The 23419-nt window shown below is 43.0% G+C and overlaps 1 protein-coding gene across 11 annotated transcripts; it reads right to left on the reverse strand.

The window, feature by feature from the left end:
* Positions 1–3531: 3531 nt before the first annotated feature.
* TMEM100 (transmembrane protein 100) lies at positions 3532–16987 on the reverse strand. Of its 11 annotated transcripts, none has more exons than XM_083805272.1 (4): positions 14946–16987; positions 12164–12348; positions 7928–8432; positions 3532–6336 (listed from the first exon to the last, which is right to left on the reverse strand). In XM_083805272.1, exon 3 carries the CDS (start codon positions 8368–8370, stop codon positions 7966–7968), a length of 405 nt encoding a protein of 134 aa, XP_083661398.1. In that variant the 5' UTR covers positions 8371–8432; positions 12164–12348; positions 14946–16987; the 3' UTR covers positions 3532–6336; positions 7928–7965. The 11 variants fall into 11 exon arrangements, with proteins under 11 accessions (XP_083661398.1, XP_083661400.1, XP_083661401.1 ...); XM_083805274.1 differs by lacking the exon at positions 3532–6336 and adding an exon at positions 12429–12537 and having other exon boundaries at positions 7123–8432; positions 14946–15153; XM_083805275.1 differs by lacking the exon at positions 3532–6336 and adding an exon at positions 13082–13177 and having other exon boundaries at positions 7123–8432; positions 14946–15153.
* Between the last annotated feature and the right edge of the window lie 6432 nt (positions 16988–23419).

Below are 23419 nucleotides of genomic sequence, written 5' to 3' on the forward strand. Positions count from 1 at the left end.
GGAGCGTGGTGAAGTGCTTGTTGGGACACTGCGGGGAAGCCTGCCGCTCAGGGGAGCACCGGCATGCTGAAGTCTTCCTTTCTCATTCTTTTCCTCAATTTGACACCTATCATACCTCTTAACAAAAAATACTTTATACATATACATAATGTGTACAATTAAAAAACAGATAAAACTCCAGTAGATGGCGCTCAAAAATATCCATAATTTGTGTCCCTGTATGCCTCTAATGTGCCCTGGTGCATGCAAAGGGCTTCTTGTGGACAGACCAACCAGCACCTCTCATCCGGGCAGTTTGGTGCAAGGTGCTGGTCTGCCCCAGCGATGTCATGTTGGGCCCTTACGGGAGGCAGGAGAGGACCCAAACTGCAGCACCCCTACACAAAGGCTGGCTCAGCACTGGCAGGCAGCTACTGCTCGCCCATGCAATGGGAAATGGAACCCCACACATGGGCCAGTTTCCCCTCCTCTGTCATGCAGAGCCACCAGTTGCACTTGCTGGTCACTCTCCATCTCAGTGTGAAGCTAACAGAAAATAGACATAAAGGTAATGGATGAAGAGATCTCAGAGTCCTGTAAAAATGAGTGAAGTTTTGTAAAAGTGCTGAGATCCAGAGCAGTAGTAGAACATGACTTGCTGTGTAGGGGAATGTCTGTCTGCCAACCCCTGTGCAGTTGTATTGTTCAGTAATGGCCAGTTCTGGTGCCAGTTTTAAATTTTGCAGCTCTGACTGCAAAGGACTTGTCGTACTACAAAGACAATTCAGTAGTAATTCTTCAACAGAAGCACAAATGGTTTTACCACCCAGGGAACAGTTTTTATTCAACTTGACCAAAGAGTAGAGTGAAAGTTGATGCCATTTGACCGAGTCCCTAGCTGGCAGCCCATGGGAAAGGATCTAGCAGCCAGTTCCTCCGAAGCCCCACAAAGCCACTGCCAGCAGCGCACTAGCAGGGACACGCTGTGAGTCATGAGATGCTCCAGGGTGTCCAGCAACACTTTGTGCGGAGCCCAGATCTCCTGACTGTCATCTGCTTTATACAACATAAAACAAAGCCCTTTCTCTAGCCAGGGAACACATACATCAGGGTCTGCAATGGTGAAAGTTTTTCCACACTGGTTGCCGATGGGCTTCAGTCCTCCTCTGAAGTACTTACCTCTGCTTTAACTGCAGCATGGGCAAAACACACAAGTGTATGTGGATTCTCTTCTTCCTGATTTTTTTTTTTTTTAATTTTTATTTTGGTCCATTTCTGAACTCCAGGCTCTATGCTTTTCACTTCTGGTCACTTCACAGCCCAACTGCACTTCCCCGTGTCTGGGGATGAGTGCTTCCAGTCCTGCCTGGCACAATTGAGCAGCTACAACAAGGCTGCAGTGAGGAAGAGGTGGCTGCTCAGAAGAGCCACCTTAGCCCTACCACTGTCAGCACATTGTGGGGCAGGACTTTAGCAAGTCAGTGAATGTGGAGCGGACGCTGTGCCCAACATGTACGGTTCACACCTTTCATAGTACTTGGAGCTGGTGGCAAGTGAGACAAGGGCACTTATGTATCAGCTGCTGTGACGGGGAGACTGAAATATTTTGGCAAGGGAAGAATAGCTTGTTTTCTATATATTTTTTTTTTAAGAGGCAAATTAAGCTATTGATCCTATTATGTATAATCACTCATTTTGCAAGAGCTGAAACGTAAGCAATAAGCTGTCTCTGATCTTTGCACTGGAATGACATTACTTAGCACTTTTTGCCTTTGGGCAAAAAGGGTATGGGGTGACAGGGTGGTTTGCTTCAAGCCTGAATTTCATTAAATTTCATCTGTACCAGTTTTGCTTCCAGATCAGGAAACATTTGATCCAGTCATTGGACTTCCCTATGAAAACTCTCTATTTATAGGGAAATAGCTACGAGAGCAGGATGTTTCTTTACAAACTTATTTCACAAACCAGAATGATGGCTGAAAATCCCTGTGCTTGTGTGATAGCAGAGGTCATCCTCTGAAGCACCATCAGTCAGTAGGCAAAGAATGAAATTTTCTTTGTCTCTATCTAGCTAAAAACAGAAACAAAGCAGAAGTAGCAACACAGATGGTCATACACAACATACCTCATCAACTCCAGCGGGACTAACCCTATTCGCACTGACTGTATCTGACCTCAGCACTCTTAGATGAGGAGCTCTTGAGCTGCATGATGTGAAACAGTGGGATTTCCGCTTTTCCACTACATGGGAGACGAGGATAAATGACCGTGACTTGATTCAGAGGGCAGGAGCTGGCTTGTGGGATCAGATATTTCTTAACCATCAGTCTGCAAAGGGAGTGAGAATGTGGTGAGCACTGGTTGACCAACTTTTGTTTCAGCTGCAGCCCCACCATGCCGAACCCTTCTAGCAATTATCCCGGCTCTTGGCCATCAGTCCTGGGAAGACGCTTCCTTTGGAGAACGCATCTCTATGCTGCAAGCATTAGGAGTATACATATCTCAGGTTATTTGACCCTACATGTATTAGCGCAGCACATGCTCACTTCAGGGATGATTTGGACTCCCCTAACTCACCACTCAATCTCCCAGCAGTTTGTCCTGCACAAATACTGAAATGAGCTACCTTTTCCATTGACAACCGTGCAGTACCAGGAGAAAGTTAGCTGCAAACCATTTCAAGCTGATAGCTCATTTTCCCTTGCCAGTGTAATTCCCTAGGGAAGTGGTGAAAGTTGTTCAATGGAGCTTTTGTGTTCTTTTGGGGAATCTTAGCTAATTCACATACAGGCACACTTTGTACTTTTTTTTTCTTTGTAAAGCAGCCATTGTACTATCTGCAGCACAGTGAGAGCGCGGGCGAAAGAACAAAGAGCAGCAGGCAGCGAGAATGTGACACCATCTCTTCCCATGCAGCTCTGTTGCTGCGGCTCGGCTGGCTGGATGTTATTTTAGTGGCTGTGCATCCCACCCATGCGTTTCTGTGGGCCCAGAAGCTGCGCTGCTGTGACGCCTTGTGAGCTCGAAGCTTATTCATGTTCAGGAATGGGAGGGTCAGGGCCATCGACACACACCAGCATCCTGCTGCCTATTATTTCCTGCCAGCGCTGGCGTCGCACCAAGCCCTAACATGACAGGTGGATGGAGTTCACAAGGAAATAATGTCATGGGCCAGTTTTCCAGGAAAGCTGTTAACTCTATTCACAAACTCGGGCCCTCAGATTGAAAGGGAATGTGACTGAGAAGTGTTGGTGGAGGACTGCTCTGGTGTTATTTACACTTTTTTTTTTTTTTAATAGATTGTTCACTGACATCTCTTGTAGCAGCACAGAAATCTTCACCTCTATGTAGTGCCTACTTCAAAATTAGACTGTGCCTGAATGCTGTATAATTTATAAAAACACAGGGGCATTGCCTCTGCAAGTCCCAAATGGCTCCATGATTTCAGTTAGATTGCAAAAGATAGTAGGAAATTAAACTTCTGCTTTTTCCTGGGCAAACTAGTGCCTGGGAAACAGAAAAGAAGAAAAAATACGAGGTGAGATCCAGGACTGATGTTAATCTGGGGTCTTTAAGCATTTTATAAGAATGAAACCAAGGATACAGCCAAGAATGTAACAAACAAGACTTACATATTTTTTAAAAGTTTCTGTCTTTCAACAAGGCACTTGTGTAAAGTTCTGCTATCCCTGCACGACTCTATGCAGTGTCCAACATTTGCTGTGATGTATTCTTCTCTTTCTTTTGCCTTTTTCTCTCTGTTTTTGAAGCTTAGTACTATTTTCTCTTAGTCTAGAGAGCACAGAACAGTTAAGAAGTGAAAGCAGTTAATCCATAAATGTGTTTTTCAAAAATGCCATGTTTGTCACAAATGCAAATCTTTGGATGCACACAGTTAGGACAATAGCCTCCAACTGGCTGCTCACAAGAGGAAGGATTAGGTCCTCTGTCATGTTAATAGTGACATCAACAACCTGAATAAAAGCCAACAATTCAAGTCTATTCTGCAGTTTAAGACCATTGTTCTCCATATATTTTAGCCTGTAAGATTTAGTCTACCATAAAGTTTTACCAGTTTTTACAACAGTTTTACATCATGCAGTGCAGTTCTTTATTTGTTAATGTACTTTTACCTATAAAAGCCCTTTGTAACTGCCAGAGATTATACTGAGATAGCTAAAACATCCTACAGTCTAAAGGCATCAGAAGTATTGGAAATGCATATGCAAAATGATGGCTATCAATATTGTTCTGCTCTTCTTATTTCGGAACTCATTGCAAAAACAAATTAGGTGAAACCTGCCAATACCTATGTGACCACCTCCATCTCCGATATAAAAAGAGCAGTAGCCCTGGACTTTGGCTCTAAATAAGCAAAGGTGAGACAAGAATACAGAGTATTCCAGAGAGCTGGTTCCCAGCCTGAGTCTTTGGGATCTTGCTGAGACCCTCAGGCCTTTCTTTTTTTACTACTCTGAGCCTGGTTCCTATGCTGTAGAGCTGCAATAATGCTGTACATTTGTTATTTGATAACAGGAGCTCTCCCAAGTGTCTAAGGCAGTGAAATCTTTCTAGACACAAGTCCAGAAATTAACCTTTCTCTCTCTTTTTGCGTTTTTGTTTGTTTTTTGTTTTTAACCTGGCAAGTTATGGTATTAGAACCACTGTGACATACAAAACATAACCTGTTATGCGGCTAGGGACTCGTAAATTGGGCGTTTGGACTAGAAAAAATATTAAGCATTGTCATACTAAACTGATTATTATTTTAAAATTCTGTCCCAGGCTATAACCGGCTTTGTGTACAATAGCAATACAGGGTGTAGTTACAGACACAATTTCCTGTGCTTAGGTTTTGAAATTATTATTTAAGATCCCTGTAACATTTGCCCAGTACACCACTGCAATTCCCCTATTAGATAATTTTCTATCCTTGTGAGGGCAATTTTTCTTACGCAATGCTGCCGGAGCTTTCAGGAAGGGAGAGACAAGCAATTGTGACAATAAAATTTGCATCAGCTCCCACCCAACCTCTCCCACATCTGAAATACCATTTGTTGCATTCAAAGCCTTTTCACACCAGAAGGGAAGGTGTTTCTGTACTGGAAAGTCATTGTGATCTCCACAGGGTTGCATCCTCCAGGCTGACTTTCGTCTTTCGGGTTCCCACGATAAACACCAGGCAGCAATCGTGGAGTTCCAAATGGCTTTACATCAAAGACTTGGATTGCACGACGCAGCATCCAGGCATGAAACCCCAAACCTACCCAGGCTAGGTCATGAGGCTATAAAATTAAAGCAGAACTTTTGTGTTTGTAGCTGACCAGTTTTGGGGGGGAGTGGGGAAGGTGTTGACTATTGTGAAATCATTGGCCTGTTTGCCCTTGTAAAAACGTTTCAGATGTAGCAGTATCACCATTTCCTGGTAAGATGAAGGTGGTAAGCCTGACACACTGTACTCTTGTAGCACCTCTCCCAGTATGATTGTTTTTTAAGCATGCAAAAGGGTGCAGGGAGACAAATGATAATAATGAAAATGTCTGTAATATATTGAATACAGGGAGGAAAGAAAAATACACACTGTGAGACTCATGTTGGGTATCATCATTGGCCATTAAGTTGCCAATAACAACTTCAGATTAACCCAAAATCAAAGACAGAAACTATGGTGGAGAAGTCTGTGCCGGTTTCCAATTCTATGAGCCAATTCAGCAATGAAACATGCAGAAACATCTTCAACAGCACATGAGATGTCTCACTGAACTGTTTATAAACTCTGCCTTGCTCCTGCAGGACACCAGGACCAGGTACTGGGACCCTTCCCCACAAAGTTACCATTTTGCTTCCCTGAATACAGATACAAGTGAATTCCTGTACAGACTTTCACCAACAGCTTGATATGAAGATTCTTGTTCACGTACCTTGTCTCACTAGGATACAGCCAATGCTACTAAGCGCAGCAGTCTGTGCTAAGGCAGTCCCATATATAAAAAGAGCAAAGATATGGGAAAGGAAATCTCCTCTAGTAGTAGCAGAGCAATGCTTACTCGTCTTACTCCTGCAAACTTGCTGTCGTAAACTGGTTGCCTCTGTTTTCATTTGACTTGGAGCAGAGCCTCATCTTGTACCTCTACTTTCTTTCTACATGCTGCCCACCACATGCAAGCTCGTTGGCATCACAGCAATGATGAAGGGAGGACCCATGCATGGGAAAAACTTCTGAAGAGGGCAACAGGCCTGCTTCTGCTCTTGGCTCAGCCTGGGAATCATCAGGCTGAGCTGCTACACATGCGTACTGGAAATCACTGCTTCTCTACAGACCCAGAAATTCTCTCCTTGGCTGCCTGCAAAATTCCACTGAGAAAAGAGAAATGGGGAGGGGGAAGAAGCAGTCAGAAAAACTATTGTGTTCCCAGGGGAAAAAAAATAAACAGCCGTATTTAGCTTATCCAGCTTTGTTAATGTCAATCACTTTTCTCATTTTAAACAGGAAAGACACCACTTTAGTCCACCTGTTCCATTATTTATCATGCTATGTGTTTCCTATGAATTGTCACTCATGCAAACCTGTACATCGTAAGGGGACACCCTAATATTTTTAATGACCTTAAGCAAAGTGATTGACATTAGACACCAGTGTCAGATGTTCTGGTGACGCAACATGTTCTCCTAGCAGCAGGAAAGCTTCCTGCCGTGATTAAGTTGGAGCTATGGAAGTGCTAAAATGTGTTGTCAGCTTTCCTCTGATGCAAGTGATTTTATTATAGCGTCTGGTAACCATGGAGTGTGGCAACGCAAATACTGACTCCAAACATACCCTCCCGTACATATAGCTTGCTCTATTTAAAACACGAATTGCACTTTGCAAATCCGGGGATAAGTTATGGGTGTATCGAGCTTAAACCATGCAGGGTAGAGGAAAAGTCAGCACTAAAGCCAGAACAGTTGCATGATTTCAGCAGGAGAAGCATATGGCTTGGGGACGACCTGCAGAAGGCAACCCGCTGCAGCACAAGTTCAGCAGGTGCACTCTGAGGTGGCATCGCCGCAGCCATCATGAGAGCCAGCGGCTCAGTGGTATATGTATTCACAGTTATTGTCAAAGATGTTGTTCTACAAAAAAGAAAAAGAATCACAAAGCAGTTGAAGATGCAAGCTATCTTGATAGCAATAAAAAAAAAGCTTTTCTAAATGTCTAGCAGCACCGAATATTATTTTAATGAAATTTACTTTTTAATTTTATAGCAAAATAATCAAAAGTGCTAAGCCTGACCACTTTAATTTACAAAAAAAAAAAAGTCTCATATTTTAAGCTATAACCATACCTCGTTATTTAGGTTAGACAATATAATTAATCATTTCTACCTATTGCTATTCAATAGTATAACAAAATTAATATTAGTTGTTTAAAAAAGGGAAAAGTACCACAGATATTGGGAGAGGGAAGTTATGAAAAATATAATAATCAGCTTATTGAGCAATCTGCAGTTTGATTGGTTGTTATTGCTTTTTTTTTTTTTTTTTTGAGCAACAACTTAAGTCACAGACAATCTGGCCATAAACTTGCAGTCATTTCAAATGCTGTGACTTCTCCCTTGGTCAAATGTCACAGTGTGTTTTAAGGAGATCTCTGGCATTTCAAGTCAGTTCAGATTATTTTCTTAGTTCTCACAAGTTCCCTTTCCAACATGTTCATGTTGGAGCAATCAGCATGTTGGAGAATGCAGTTATGATGATGGCAGTTACAACAGTTTTTATGCAGGAAAAGGTTTTTTTTCCTCTGTCATGGAAAGAATCACTATTAAGTCTGCAGTAAGAAAAATGTTAAGAGCATTTGCAGAGTTGTTAAGAGCCTTTCTTAATCCATTCTGTTTCCATTTCAGTTCATTTCCAATGTTAAATTAAAACTTGCAATCTGTCCTACCGATAAATAGTCAAGTTGACTTACAAGGCTCTATCTTCTGTCCAGCCTTCTTTTGGTTGTCTTTAACCAAACAAGGTTCGCTGATGTGCCACAAGTGCTGTCTGGCTCTCCCGTCTCTTTGCTTTCTTGTTTTGCTGCCTGATTTTCCAGCACACTGCACTAGAAGCCAACAAAAGGAGTCCTGATGACAAGAGGACTAGTCCAAACACTGAGATGATTGATCCATGGGAATTGAAGCTGTATGCCACAGCAGTAACCACGATGCCGGCTATGAGGATAACCACGCCGAAGGGAATGGTGCAGCGGTAGCAGGAGAGTTCTGCTCCCCCTGTGGCTGCAGTCAGCTGGCATTCGCTAACAAGAGGGATGGTGGTTATCACGCAGTCATTGTTATTACTTTTTTCCGTGGTTACAGGCTCAGGATGTTTTGGAGTGCCCAGGATCTCTTTAATAGGTTCGTTTGTCATCTTGATTCTCTTGACTTGGTTGGTTCTTAGGCTAGAGCAGGCTCTGCTGAACACACATTGCACTGTGGAGAGAAGAGCGTGAGTTCAATAAAAAGCATTGCTGTTATATGACAAAGAGGGACAGAGAAGTATCTCAGTCATGATGGCAGACAAGCAGAGGCTCTGACCCCATAAGAATTTATGCACAAGCTTGACTCTAATCCTACTGATTGTGGTGGATCTGAATCAATTCTTACAGTAGTTGTAAACGTGCATAAGTGCTACATAGAAGAGACTCACAGACCTAGAAAGACACCAACTTCAAAGTGTTGTAGGATAACCCCACTTTACGTTACATCCTAAAGCCAGTAGTTCTGGATGCAATTTAGATTTACATTTTCTGACAAGGAAGTGAAGTCCCCAGACTTTTTTGGTTAAAAATTCTGTTGTTGCTCACACACCCTTTTCACAGTTTTTCTTTATAATATACACCTATGCCACACACAGTACACAGATTTGCTCCAAGTGCATCACAATAACATGGCAAGAGCTGCCCCAGCAAAAAAAAAACCAACCAAACAAAACAAAAAAAAAACAACAACAAAAAACAGACTTGTTTCTTTATCAGTTTGGTTCTTTATACCATACTTGGAATTCTTATGTCTTTTGGTTTTGTTTTTCCCAAATCTAAAATAAATGACAAATCAGTGCTGGAGCACAGATCACCAGATAGTGAGTCTGAATATTATAGCTTGCGTAAGTGTACACAGCATGCATACTCCAAAGAATTGTATGCACACTGGTTTCTGGACTTGATTACAGCTTGACAGCAGATTTACATAAGAAAAAATTGATTTAACTGTTGTAAAACCCTAAGATGTACTCACCTACTCTCATGAACCCAGTGGAGTAAATGTGTGTAGAACTGGGATGTAACATAACTGTCAATGCAAACAGTACCGTTTTTTGTAATCAGTTGCCCCCCTCACTAGCAAAGTATCCTGAGAGAAAAAGTTTAAAGCTTCACATTTCCCATGCAATGAACAATAACAGATTTTTTTTTTAATTAAATGATATTTAAATCACTTTCTTATTGATCTGTTGATGTTAGTATCAACAACAGCTGAAGCTACTCCCATGAGTACAGATATTGATGTCTGTAAGAAAGTTTTCTTGCCCAGGGACTTATAACTATTGATCATAGCTGAGTTTTCCAAAGAGCTGAAGGAAGTCACACATGGGAGAATTCAGTACTGCGACACTGCAGACTCCAGCAACAGTGCCAGGTATAGAGTGCTATGGGTAGGAACTGCTGCCTGTGTTTCTCTGTACAGGACAAAACACTGCAACTCAGATTGCTGGGCCAGGGACAAGTAATCTGAGACCTACTGCGGAACTATCTTCCTGGAAAAGTCAAACTTCAGCTCATTCTCTAAACCAGTCCAATTCATCTCCCTCTTTACATGCTGGTTCCGAACTCCTCTGCTCATCTTTTATGTCCAACATGTCAAACTTGCCACCCACCGAGGCAGCATAGCTGTTCTACCATCACTGAACAACGAACCATTTCTCAAAGCAAATGTTACTTTGCGAAAAAATACAAATGGACATGATGAGGTGTGGGTGCGAGGAGAACAGAGATGAAGACAATTTCCTGCACTCAGGAACTGCCAGCCCAAAACCGGTGAACCTACTATTACAACACCAGTGCTGGACTGTTGGCTTGCCATTTAAATCCGCTTAATGGAAAAGTAATAGGTCCCTTATAAGCCCATGAGATCACATCCATGTTACTGTAAAAGAGGAAGTTTTGCAGCCATATCCACTCATCTGAATTACAGCAGGTTGCTTTCCTCCTGTCTCATATCAAAAACACACTATCGGCCCTACAGGCAGCATGCACAGTTTGATCGTATCTGAACCATAGAACAGAACAACTTTTGGTTCCATGGAGCCCAGCGCAGAACTGGAGGACACCCGATCACAGCAAGGCCGGCCCATGGCTCTCCACTGCTCCAGCTGCAAGGACAAACCTCTGCCATCCTGCTGGGACTCTGCTGGTCTGGAACTACTCTACTACTGCTGTACTGCCTTGGACCAATTTGGGTGATCTGTGCACGCCACCACACAAAACAGAGAGTGGAACACTGGGAAACCACTGGGTTTCCCTGCTGGGAATAGCTCTCAGGACTCCTCCACCAGCCTCCAGACAGGCTGTGTAGCTTTTACTGTTACAAACAGCATGGTATGCAGCCCAAAGAAAAAGGAAGAGTGTTGGCAATGCAGTAATGCTTTTATCACTTTTATCACCTTCACATCTGTGACTAGGAAGTTAATTGCCAGATACTTGTATTCTCCTTTTCCTTTCCCACCACTCCCAGCCTGGTTGCTAAGACATATTCCTCCATTGTGGAGAGCCCTTGGTTTTGTATCTCACTACCTCGTATAACTGATGGTGTGTTTTGCAAGAAAGAAGATTTCTCTATTTTTAACACTCCCACACCCAGACTATACCATGTACCTAGTCAGAGAGTTTGTGTTTGAGTTTCTTTGAACACTATTGAGAGAAGGAAGTTCAGATCTGGTTTGACAAAGTTTTGCTCTACTGTTCTAAGGAAGAGCACTCAGCTCATTATTTTCTCTTGTGCACAGCTGTCTTCAGGGCTCAGTCCTGCAGGATGCTCAGCAGCTACCAGAATGAGTAGTCTTTCCCTCCCTAATGACAACACTGAAGGTACTTGGTATCCCCAAGGGCAGGCAGGGGGATCAGAGCAGTGTTTAGCGGACAAAGACAAAGCAAATACGTTGTGCTGGCACCTTATACGCCTTACAGTTTCTTAGGAACTGTTGCTTTTTACTCTAAATCATAATGCATGACTCAGAACCTTTCTTATCAGTTGAAAGAGACTAGCCATGGATTTGTGCTAGAATGCCAAAGATCTGTCTCCAGACAGATCTAAGCCCAAGTTCAGCATTTTCTATGATTTACATGACAGTGAGGCTCACACTGTTGACACTATGTTGCTACATTACTTACCCACTAAACATTTCTGAACTTCAGCACAGTGGTAGAATGTGTCCACACAAATGCCATCTTTTTTGATTTTACCATTAGTAGAGTTCAATTTGTTCAACGACTTATTTTTAAATTTGTGGGGTACCTGTTTCCAAAGTCCTTGTCTGTCTGCTTCAGATACATCCCCAATGAGCATTGTCTTTTTGACATCATTTAGAGATTTATGAAGCAAGAAGAGATATTTATACAGTCAAAATTAACATGGATTGGAAAAAAAAAAAAGAAGAAAGGTCTCCTAAACTACTGAAACTACATCAATGACAAAATACCCACTGACTTGTGAGGAGCACAGTTCATGCCCGTAATAGAATGTAAGCAGACAGGCATTCATATAAAACAAATAAACAAACCTCTATAGAAATACTGTAAGTTAAATAAACAACAGAACCTATTTGAAGCGTGAGTAAAGGTATTCATCCTAAAAAATGGCCCTAGATCCTCAATGCCAGCAAAATAATTTCTGACTTGCGCCAACAGGTGACTTAGTTCAGGTTTCAGGGTAAGACATTGAGGCAAAGATACTGGGTAACACCAGCATCCTCTCGCTGATCATACTGGAAGTACTTTCTTAAGGAACTATTTTGACTTGGAGGAAGAATGTGTTTATGTGGCAATCTGCGGCTAACATGGGATAAAGGAGAGAGAGCAATGTTTTACACTGAAGCATACCATACCCGCTAATAGGTGTAAATGGAGATTTGCCGAAAAGACATGAAATCCATCAGCATGCACACCTACCAGGTCCACGAGAAATCCATCACAACAAATCCCTGGTTTCAGCAAGCAGAGGAAGACATCTTAAGATGTCTTGTCTGTCAATTCCAGGCAGAGTCAGGCAGCAGAAAGAGCTGTTCCAGGCTTTGCAGTGTCAGATATTGCTGAGTGATGAATCGGAGGTGACAATGTTCTAGTATGGAGGTTTCCTACAAGAAAAGTGGTTGGATATATATCAGCTTCTTAAGAATAAAACTCCTGCATGGAAAAGTTCCCACTGTGTGCTGACCAAAGCAGATGTTCTCTCTCTGGCTCTCCTAGTGGTTTCTGTCTCATTTCTTGGCAGCCTTCACGAAGTGACTTCTCAGTGCTGAGTGTCACAACCCAGGCAAGTGCCCCTGAAAGAGTTAGGCAGGAAAAGGGAATGCACATGAACTACTGCATTTAAAAGTCTCTTTAACTCCATTTCTATCACACACTTCACCTTTGTGAATCAAAGAACCAAATCCCAACTCAGAATACTTGTGTAGTTGTCTCTTTTATGTTTCCAGCATCTTTGAGCAAATCACTTAATCTCCTGTGTCTCGGTCTTCCTAGCTGTAAACTGACAGTGACAACATGTTTCCCCCCAAAACTTCCTTTTACATCTATTCTGCTAATAATAAAAACTAGGTAATATAATCCCCTAGGTAAAAAATTAGATAATATAATAATAATATATTATAATTATTATAAATAACACATTATAATGTAATAATAATTATTATCACATTTAATATTCTTAATTTCTATTATCTTTAAAAAATAATAATCATAACTCAGACAGGGACCGGGCAGAATCTGCAGCAGTGCAGTGTGACAACTTTGCAGAAAACAGTGATGGAAATAGCTATCAACTGCAGAAACTTCAGCAAAACCACAAGACAACTGGGTAAAACTTACAAAGCAGCAGAGATTTATGTTGCTGATCTTATTCAACGTTCCCTTTCTATATGGGCATGATTATGGAGGATCAATTTAACACTGAAGCAGAAGCTCCTAAACGGAGATGAAAATCAATGCATGAGTTCATATAACGATTTTCTTAATTTTCTTTGCTTTTTAATTTCTGTAGACCATGCTAACATTTCACAAGCACAAGCAATCACAGGCACAAACTGCTTCTGTTGTTCTGTAGAGGCCCCTAGGAATAAGCCTGTGACATATCTAAAATATATTTAGCTGATCATTGAAGTTAGCTAATAATAAGGAAGTCTCCTTGCTTCTCTCTAGACTATATTCTTGTGCATGCTATCTAACAATTAGCTTGACTTTTTGAAAAGCGTGGAAGAAAATGCAGAAATACAGACTTTAGATGAATAATCTAGATTATGTTAAAACAAAAGCAGACCTCTGAAACTGTCTTGCAGTCAATTTCCACTCACATTATCAGAATGGTTACATTCACTTGAAAGTCTCTTCCTAGTGCAATTGTGCCCCCTAAGCTACTCTCCAGCTTCATTCTTTGGGAAGATGAATTGCTCTGTCAGTAATTTATTTGTATTTGTCCTTAAATACATGAGTTTAGGTGATTTTTTTTTTTTAATTAATGACTTTATAAGAAAAAAAAACAACAAACCACACACTAACAGTCAGAGCAACTTTTATAGTCAGGATTTCTTCCCTCATCCTTCTCTCACTCACCACAAAGCTGAGGAGCAGAAACACATGAAATCCATACCTTACAAGTCCAATGTTTTAACTCTGATTCATTTCAACATAGCACTCTCAGGGGGCTTCCCACATACTGAGGATCTCTGTGTGACTGCAAAGAGCTGGTATTTCTCAGCCACAATAGTCCTTTCCCTTTTTGCATTTACTCCAAACCAACAGGACACATTAAAGTTTTCATGTCTTCAGGCTCTGGACCCGATTCCCTGTATCTTGCGTAATATTGCAGGCACCCTTTTTTGCTTATGTAAAATCCCAATTAATCATAATGCCCATGTTTCACACTTGGTTTTGCATTAGACCGACTATGAAAAACAGCAACAGGAGTCCGGCTGTACTGAGAGGAGAGCCAGAACTGGAATTCAACCCCCTAAAATAATCCTATATACAATCCCACAGCTCTTCCTCACGGGAATGCTCCTGGAAATACAGAACTCGAATTTATACTTACAAGATTGCAGGATCAGGCCCTTAATGAAAGGAGCAGGAGAACGCCTTACACCCCTACCAACTGCCTGAGCCTCGGGATGCAGGTAAGTTTCCACCAGCAAGTTTTTAGGTAAACTAATTGCCAGATTCGCGCTCTCACGCACCTTTTTCATTTTTCAGACCGAGTCAGGGGACAGGAGAGGAGCCAACCAACCCCCCCAAACCCCAACAAACTTTCTTATCAGCACATCGCGAACCCTTCAAACAGGTCCGTGAGCGCCGCGCACACCTGGGGCGCAGCACGGCGTGTCACAGCGACCCCGGCACCTCCCGGGGAAGGAAGGGACGCGGCCAGGCGCGGAAAGCCCTGCGGCTGCCCGGAGCCCGCACCGCTGCCTTGTGGGGTTGTGGCCCGGGGGAGCCCGGAGCCGCCCGGCGCCAAGCACGGCTGGGACCGGCCGGCTTGTGCGGGGCCGGTGCTGCGAGCCGAGCCGTGCCGAGCCGAGCTGAGCTGCGCCGAGCCTTTCTATGCCATGCCGAGCCGAGCTGAGCCGTGCCCTTCTATGCCATGTCGAGCTGAGCCATGTCCTTCTATGCCTTGCCCTTCTATGCCGTGCCGTGCCGTGCCGTGCCGTGCCATGCCATGCTGTGCCGTGCCGTGCCTTACCTCTCGACCGCCAGGCAAGAACTGCAGCGGCCAGGAGCCTGCAGCGAGCCTAAGAGGGGGATGCAGCTCGCTGCACAAGGGACTGTAAACAAAGTTCTCGGTGCGAGCGAAACGAGGCAGGGGCCGGAGCAAATTCAGCGGCGAAGCAGCCGCGGGCGGGGCGGCCGCTCCCACCCGGGCAGGTCCCGCTCGGCGCCGGCCGGGGGAGGGCTGGCCCTGGGGGGCCGGGCCGGGCCGAGCCCGGAGAGCGGCGGGGCTGGGCTGCCTGGCCCTACCTTGCCCTGCCCTGCCCTCCGCGGGCCGGGGGAGCCGAGCCCACGCGTGCCCGCAGCGCCCGGTGGGGTCCACGCGTGCCTCCCGGCTGGCCGGTCCCTGGGGTTAAGCAGAGGGGCTGCGAGAGCCCCTGCAGGTGGCTGCGGCACCAAGGGCCGGCCCCGTCCGTACCGGGACACGTGGGGGGAGGCCGGGGTGCAAATAGCTGGGGTGCTGCAGGGTGCTGCCGGATGCTACCAAGGCGCAGCCCCTGCCGCAGTCCCTCTGGGACTTAAACAAGGACGAGCAGAGCTTTGGATGCCCTCCGTAGGGGATAAAGCCTCATGTATCAGCCAGGAGCGTTTTAATGGGACTTTCCGTGCTTTAATCGCCCGTTGAAGTGGAATGCCAAATGCCACAGGGGTTTGGAGCGGGTGGGTGCGGGTATGTGTTATTTTTTATTGTGATTTCCTTTCTTTTCAGATAAAAACCAGACATATCTTGCCTTTAAAGCTTGTAAAAGGGCATGTTTGAATTTTGTGGTTAAGTTTACCCGAAGCCTGTATTTAAAAGGCTCTATTTTATCAATGATTGATAAAAGAGCAGTACACCAGCTGTATTTAATCAGCCCCTCTGTCTCGGGAAGCATGCCTGTACTTTTGACTCCCTTTCCAGGGTGAAATCCTGGCCCCGCAGAAATTAACAGCAAAACTTCCATCAGCTTCACTGGGGCCAGGATTTACCCTGTGTGTGTTATTAAATCCTCCCAGTGACAGAGATCCTGCCAAGGGTTCATCTCCAGCCGAATCAGCCAGGGGGCTCTGGAAGAGCTCCACAGCTTTATACAAGAAACTGGCATTTTTTCCCCATTTGCTAGTGTTCCCTCCAAATACGTAAGCGTTTCAGCAGAAATGACAAGCAACCAGATCTGAGGGGAACCGTCATTACAGAGGACATTAGAGAAGCCATCACACTGGTCCTTCCTAATACTGGCAGCCATGCCAGGTATCATCTTTATGAGTTTGCCAACTTCCACCTCAAATCAGCGAGGTTTCCTACTTCTCCTATTGGAGACCGTGAGCCTTATTCTGCTGATACCTAGGAACGTTTGTCTTGCCCATAGCTGAATGTATTCACAGACAATTATGTATGGATGAACAACCCTCCGATGTCCTACGAGGTAGAAATCAGATTGTCTTATTTTCAATCATCAGTTTTCCAGATGAGGTTTCATCTTTATTTTGTGTGGAAGCATTTTCCCATCTCTATCAGAAACAAACATTTCACAATTAAACCGTGATTGTTCACTATATTTGGATTTTTCTCCAGTATTGGTTCCTTTTAGCACCTTGTATCAGAAATTCTTGCTGTTAGCACACATGTGCATGACCTAAATTTCACCCCACTCCTATTACATCAATTCCTCTCTAGTCCTTCCAGTGTATTGTTTGTTATATTGGATATATCTCCTACACTGATAAGAGACCTCCCTCCCCTGCTTACTCCACCAACATTTTCATTAGTACATTCTTACTTTTCCATGCCAAGTATATTACTGAAAGTATTACGTAAAAATACTGAAAGTTTTGCATAAAATAACTCCTGATGCTGATTTTTGAGGAACTAATCTGAAGGGCATATAAACAAGCCTTGAAGCTGGTCTTACAGTTCATGTGTTTTGGTACATGAATGCCCTAACACTAGGCTAGAAAGTCACTGTCTCTCCTAGACCCAGTGCAAGTGTAACTCCTTTTAGTGAAGCAGAAAAGCTGCAAGGGGAAGTGATGAGAAGGATGCCTCCCTCTGCTGATGGGAGATTGATTACTGGACTCTCCCCTACAAGGATGGGGCTGGAGCTCCCAGGCACAGAAGGGCTGCGGAAGACTTGGGCACCACCCCTCTGGCCATTTTAGAAAAGGGTGACTGACACCTCTGCCTTTTAAGGTCCTGCTGTGTTCTGAGCATGACTCTCTGAGGATATATGGACAGAAGAATGAACCATGCCCTAAGCAGCACGTTTGGCACCTGTAAGAAATTCAGTGCAAACAGCTGAGGAAACTTCAGGACTAAGCAACAGCTGCGCTGAGGGGTTACAGGTTCACACTTTTGGACTGCCATGCCTAAACGCCACATAGTTCCCCCTTAGGACCTGCCCTAAATGACAAAATCTCCTCTCTGTGGCCTTAACACAGCTGCTTCAGAGGAGGTGCAGCCCCAGCAGCTCAGACGATTCGCAAGAAGCATGTGTGATTCTGGAACTCATGCAGTCTATTCAGAGAATGGAGTTTTACTCCTAAATTGAGCAATGCTGTTGCTCTGCCTACTAAGACACACTTGCAATACTTCATGGCTTTCTTTGAGCTTCTGGTGGTCTCCTGGGCCTTAAAAGCACAGCAAACAGTGACTCATTAATCTGGCAAAGTGCAACCACCATGGGCTTCCTATTCAATTAGTTCTTCTTGCCTTTTCCCTAACCCTCCACTGACTTTTCCTTTGTTTCCTTCCTAAGCCCACACATGAACACAACATACCAGTTGATTGCACTTACTGGAGCTTTTAGAATGCAATCTTTCAACACGTTTATGTTGGAAAAATTGTCCCAAGTCATGCCGTGTATGTGTTTCATGGCTGGGAAGACTCCTTAACAAAGCCAGTTTAGCCAGAGAACCAAACCTCTATTTCACATAAATTGCTTTAGCTCCCCTCTCATTAAAAGTTTGCAGCACATGGGAGGGAGTTCAGCCTTGTTGGTTGATAGCGGTGCAAACCACCTACTCCGTGTAATCAGGTTCATGAAATGGATGTGCTTATAATGACAGAGGGAGACCTCTTTGGTGAACAGGAATATGCAAAGGAATTTTCTTTGAACTTCATTAGATCCTACCAGTACTTTGGTCAACATCAGTTATCCTGCTGAGCATTTGAGCTTTATTATTGCACTACTTGACTTTCACTTAATCTTCCTGCAGCGCTGAAGAAGACAGACATCTGGAACTGAAAACAATTATTTTTATCTCCTACTGATTTCATAATTACATGAAGTTCTCATCTGAAGAGCTGCATTCCTTGTGTGGACATGTGCCTTCAATTAACAGAGGGATGTGCCACACCACCAGAAGCCAAATCCTGAATCTTGCACAAGTCGGTTACAGAACCTCTGAGTCTTTAGCTGACATGGCAGCTTTCTGGCTGAGCTAGGGGAGGGCTAATAACAAACACGAGACAACGTAATTTCACCACAACTCTTCTTTGGTACATTGTTAGAGACTACAGTCGGATCCAGCAGATTCAGTCACGACCTAAGTCAGGGTAGGTATGATCTCTTCCCATGGCTCTGCAGGGGGCTTTTCTTTTTTTCACCTGCACTGAGTGCCCCAAAGAATTCACAGAACAAAAAAACACGTAGGGAAATGCAGAGAAAGAGCTGAAAAAGGGATTTGTCCAAGGTTACCTAGCAGATAATGTCAGGAGATGTTTTGTATCTTGTGTTCCTGCTCTGCCAGTAGTTATGGCATAAAGAGCACACGCTGTTCCCTCTCCAGATGGTCAATGTAATGAATATGGAGCACTTCAGCCAGTTCTAATTGACTCTCCATCAGGAGAAAGAACATTACAATCTTTCAGCTAACCTACACAGACCATGAATTGAATTACTTTGTTTGAAACAGGTTTCTCCATAGGGTCCAGACAGCTTGGGAAAGTTGTTGAAAAGGGAAGGAAAGAGTTGGGGGAAATAACTGCTTTCGATCTATTACATCCTGCAGAGCTCCATTAAGAGTTTTCTGCCAGCATATTTATTAACTCCCCCACCCCAGTTCAATATGCACAACCATGCACGCAACAGGGCTGCCCCAAACTCATGCAGGCGACCTTTCTCTTTCAATATATCATACCGTTTACACTCTTGGGGCCCACATCTTTCTTCAGACACAAAATGTAACATGGACATATCTCACAGTTTGGCAGCAGGCTTCCTTCCATTAAGCTCCATGTAAACTATTTGAAGCCCTTTGTGCTCGGGATGGAAGGCAAGGCCAGAGGAGGATGAACTATAACTATTTCCCTGACAGAGGGAAAACACAGACAATGATTTAGTCTCTGCAGGGGCTCTTCATCTTTAAAAGTGCTTCATAACTGCTAAGTGATAGAACTGAATCTGTTTTAGCAAAAAGTGCTTAGGGAAAGTTTAAAGACAAACACATGCTTAGGTGCTTTTCCAAGTGCGGCTGGGTTTAAGCAGATTAAGTCTGGACACAGTTCAGAGAGCAGCAGCAGCCCTTCTCTTGGTCTTCTCCCAGCTCACAATGCCTACTGCTATGAGCCAGCAGTTTGTCTTCCTAGGCCATAGAAGCAGCAATAGCTATCGCCTGTGAAGGAAATATGCCTTCTTTTGGCAGCCCCTTTTGCCCCTCTACTGTTGCAGTCATGGCTATAGTTTAATGCAGAACTTCAGACTTGAGGCAGAAATTCCTGGGTAAAGTTATCTTTAAACCTACTAGTCTTTGAATTATATTAATCAATTCACTAGCTCAGGATTGGTTCCAACCGAAAAGGAAAAGATCTGTTCTCCACGGGAATTGCTAAGTGTGCACAAGGGTTTGCAGGACACAGAAACTTAAAGTGTAAATTCCCCAGAGAAATGATCTGATTTGCCCCTGAGATCATACAGCCTGGGGAAAGGCCTAATTCTGATCTTTAGACAACTGATAGAATGAATGGTAAAACTGCAGATCATTGGCTTTACAGAAAGCAGACATAAGGCACTGGGGCGCCCTGCTTCGCTATATTTACTTCAGTCATTAATCACCAAGGTTCAGAGGAAGTTTCGTGCACTGGTACTAAAAAATAACCTACAACAGTGTTTTCAGTTTTTCCTCTGAAACATTTGACTATTGCCACAGTGGACGAACTGTTTTGTGTTTCTACATCAGTCAGAGGTTTGCTGTATCAAACCGTGTTACTCTGTTGGGAGTAACATTTAAGTCGCTTATCAGAGAAACATCAATAGCTATTGATGCACAAGTAAATGAGTTTATGGCCAGAAGAAGCCTTCAGATTATCTTGGTTGACATCTTGCCTAACACAAAACATTCAATTTCACATTCTGTCCAAGATCTCTACTATAACACCAGAATTTTCTCCTTATCTGAGGTTCATTTTTCACATAATCATCCAAACAAGATGGAGAATGTCTTTCTGGTTTGTTCAAACATTACTATCTTCATTGTTAAAAGGCTGCATTTTCTTTCTTTTTTTTTTTTTTTAATTTTCTTTTTGTTAATTTTAAATCTTTTGGCTTTTTCTGACGAGTCTTTTTTTGTCCTTCTCCAATACATTCCTTGGGACTAAGCTTATCTGGAACATCTATCTAAAAGACTGTATACAGCTAAAAAAAATATATAACATTTTTTCTCCTATATAATAGATGACTTCTGTGAAATCAACAGCAAGTCAAGTATCTGACCCAGGGGATAGTACCACAAAGAAAGAATTATTGCAGTAAGACCAGTCTTGAATATTCCCACAAAAGAAAGCTTTCCATATATATTATTTGACTTAGCATCACATGCTGAAGGAAATGTTTAGAAATATTGCTATATCCACGTAAACAGGTTAGGAGAGCAGAGGGTGTGGTAGTGGGAAGCATGTGCCAAATCAAGATCTAAATAGCCTTGTTTATTTTTTGAATGAGTCATTTTAGGTCATGCAGAGGATAGTGCAATCCTTTCTTTCCTTCAGCTAAATTTTAAAATTCCTCTTCTTTTCTCAAGGCCATATAAATAGGCTGCATCTCACAATCTCTTGTTTATTTGCACAGGAAGGGCATTACTTTCTTGGAACGCTGTGGCTAAAAATTGTAAATAACAAGCAAACATGACCAAATGAAGGAGGTGGACACCAGAAGTCCATATTATCTTTATGAGAGATAAAAATATTTGGTATTAGAAAGCAGGAAATCAGCTCTGTTGTAACTAGATACTCAATACAGATATAGCCGTGACTTGGGATTAAATTCAACTCCATGAAAAAGGCCACGACAAGCCAGTGTTTGATGGCCACTTAAGACCTCTTCTGATAGCTCAAAGCAGAATGTCTTATGCTAGTTCTTTGCAAATGAGATGATCATCACCCTGGGTGCCCTTATTGCCTCTATAAAATGTAAAAGATATCAGTGTGGCAAACATTTGCTACATTTGCTGCATCTTCTAAGAGTGTTGAAGAAACAGATTTCCCTTTGACTCACACGGGAGAGGTGAATACAATTTGCCTTACACATGTACCTCTCAGGTGGGAGAGGCTGTTGTTACTTTTCAGCTTTCTGGATGAAGAGCTTGCTTGTTGCAAGCTGCAAAAGTCATGAGATAATTTGTAACAAAGGCTTTTATATAATGAAGTCAATAAAACAACAGTAGCAGAAGCCTGTAATTAGTTTGGCTGTGAATAATAGAAATGTGAATGTGCATACTGTATAAATGGTATGTCAGGACTATTCAGCAGTTTTGCAAAGTTTTTGGAATGCACTGAATAAAATGAAATGACAATAGTATATCAATGTCTGCACAGCAGTTGAGTCCATCAAAATCCCACATCTTTATTCCATTTTCAAGACTTTCTCAAAGTGCACCAGTGCCACACTGAGACAGATGCAGGAAAACACAATATAGCTGGTAGCACTCTCTCACATATGGATACTCACGTCCAAAACAAACACAAATTCATCTGGGGCCTGAAAACATCAGTGTAATGTTCATTGCTGTTTGCATTTCTGGCCACATATGATTTCCTGATGGAGTGAGGAGTTCTCCAATTGACTGGTTAGATTCCTCCCTGCAGAATTCAATGGATTACTTGATGTTGATTTCAGCAGTAGAAAGGTTAGGTGCTAGGGTGGAATTAATAGAGATTGCTCCCATTGTAAATAACAGGTGGACATTTTCGTTGCATTAATCCCATTCAGAGTCCAGATCTGAAAATTTCCTTTGAGACATTGTTTCCCCCTGAAAGCAGCAGCAGCTAAATACCTAAGAAATACTAAGTATGTGGGTCAAGTCATGTGGGCACTTCCAAAACTCCCCCTCATTGCCCCAGAATAGTAACGGTGTATTTTCATTCAAGTCAGTATTTAGGTCCCTGACCCATGTGTGGGACTGGATCGTGCTGTATCTAAGCTGCCTTTGGTAGCTGTGCTCAGGCTTGGGTTCATGTTCCCACAACCAGCTGCCCTGAAGCAGTTGCTATCCCACTGTCTGTTGGGGCAGAAATGTTAGTCTAGGAAATGTTAGTCCCCACTGCATCACGACTCACCCCAGACTACAGCCACACTATCTAGCACTGCAGATATCAAAGGGTTTGGGATCTTATTCTAGCTTCTGTCCCTAAGCTAAGGGCAAAGACATGGCCATACAAGCAATAAAGAATAATGCTTACATAAACAAAAATGAAAATAGAAAATAAAGTCTCCTTTCAGAACTGTTTGTGCTTTCTTAGTAAGCACCACTCCTTATTTACCAAGAAAAAAGGTCACATATTAATGTCATTTTCAAAACACTGGTCCCTAGAGTAGCCTTGTGAGATAAATCTCTCTTTTTCCATGAAAATGCCGGGGGGAGGCGAGAGTGGCCAGCCAGCTGCAGCCAACTTAGTGCTCTGATGCCATGCAGACAACCATATAATGCAAAACATTACCGTAAAACAGCAGGTAACCCTGAGCTGTGATCACTTTAGTTCTGTTGCACAGACAAGGCTCCTTAAGAGATCATGAAATCTCTCAGGCTCACTTACAGGCATGTGTCCTTGCCTGCTTGTTAAACAGCAACTTTTGACTCATGACTCCTTTTTCATATGCGAGACTCTCTACAAACAAGAGCCACAAGCTCTTTCAGTCTTGCATGAGTCCTATATCAAACCATGAATGGGATTTAAGTGAGATAGAAATTTGGTAAAATTGCCGCAAAAGTAAAATTACTGTTTAAAGAAATATTTCTGCAAGGTAGATCAGTCTCACTTAGAGATCACCGCCTCATATTCCATTTCAAAGTCAGGAGCCTCAGAGCAGCATAGCTCCACTGAAGCCAACTTAGTTCAGTCATACAAAATGTATTGTCATCATGTTTTGGAGAACCAGCTGGGGCGACTGAAAGCACGACATTGTAATTCACAAAGAACACAAACAAAAATATTTATACATATTGTATAAATATTAATAATAAAATGCCATAATA

This window comes from Anser anser (assembly GCF_964211835.1).
Source record: "Anser anser genome assembly, chromosome: 19".
NCBI lineage: Eukaryota > Metazoa > Chordata > Aves > Anseriformes > Anatidae > Anser > Anser anser.

Bases quoted from the DNA above. Each gene is read 5' to 3' on its own strand.
- TMEM100 (XM_083805272.1), bottom strand. From the start codon at position 8,370: ATGACAAACGAACCTATTAAAGAGATCCTGGGCACTCCAAAACATCCT.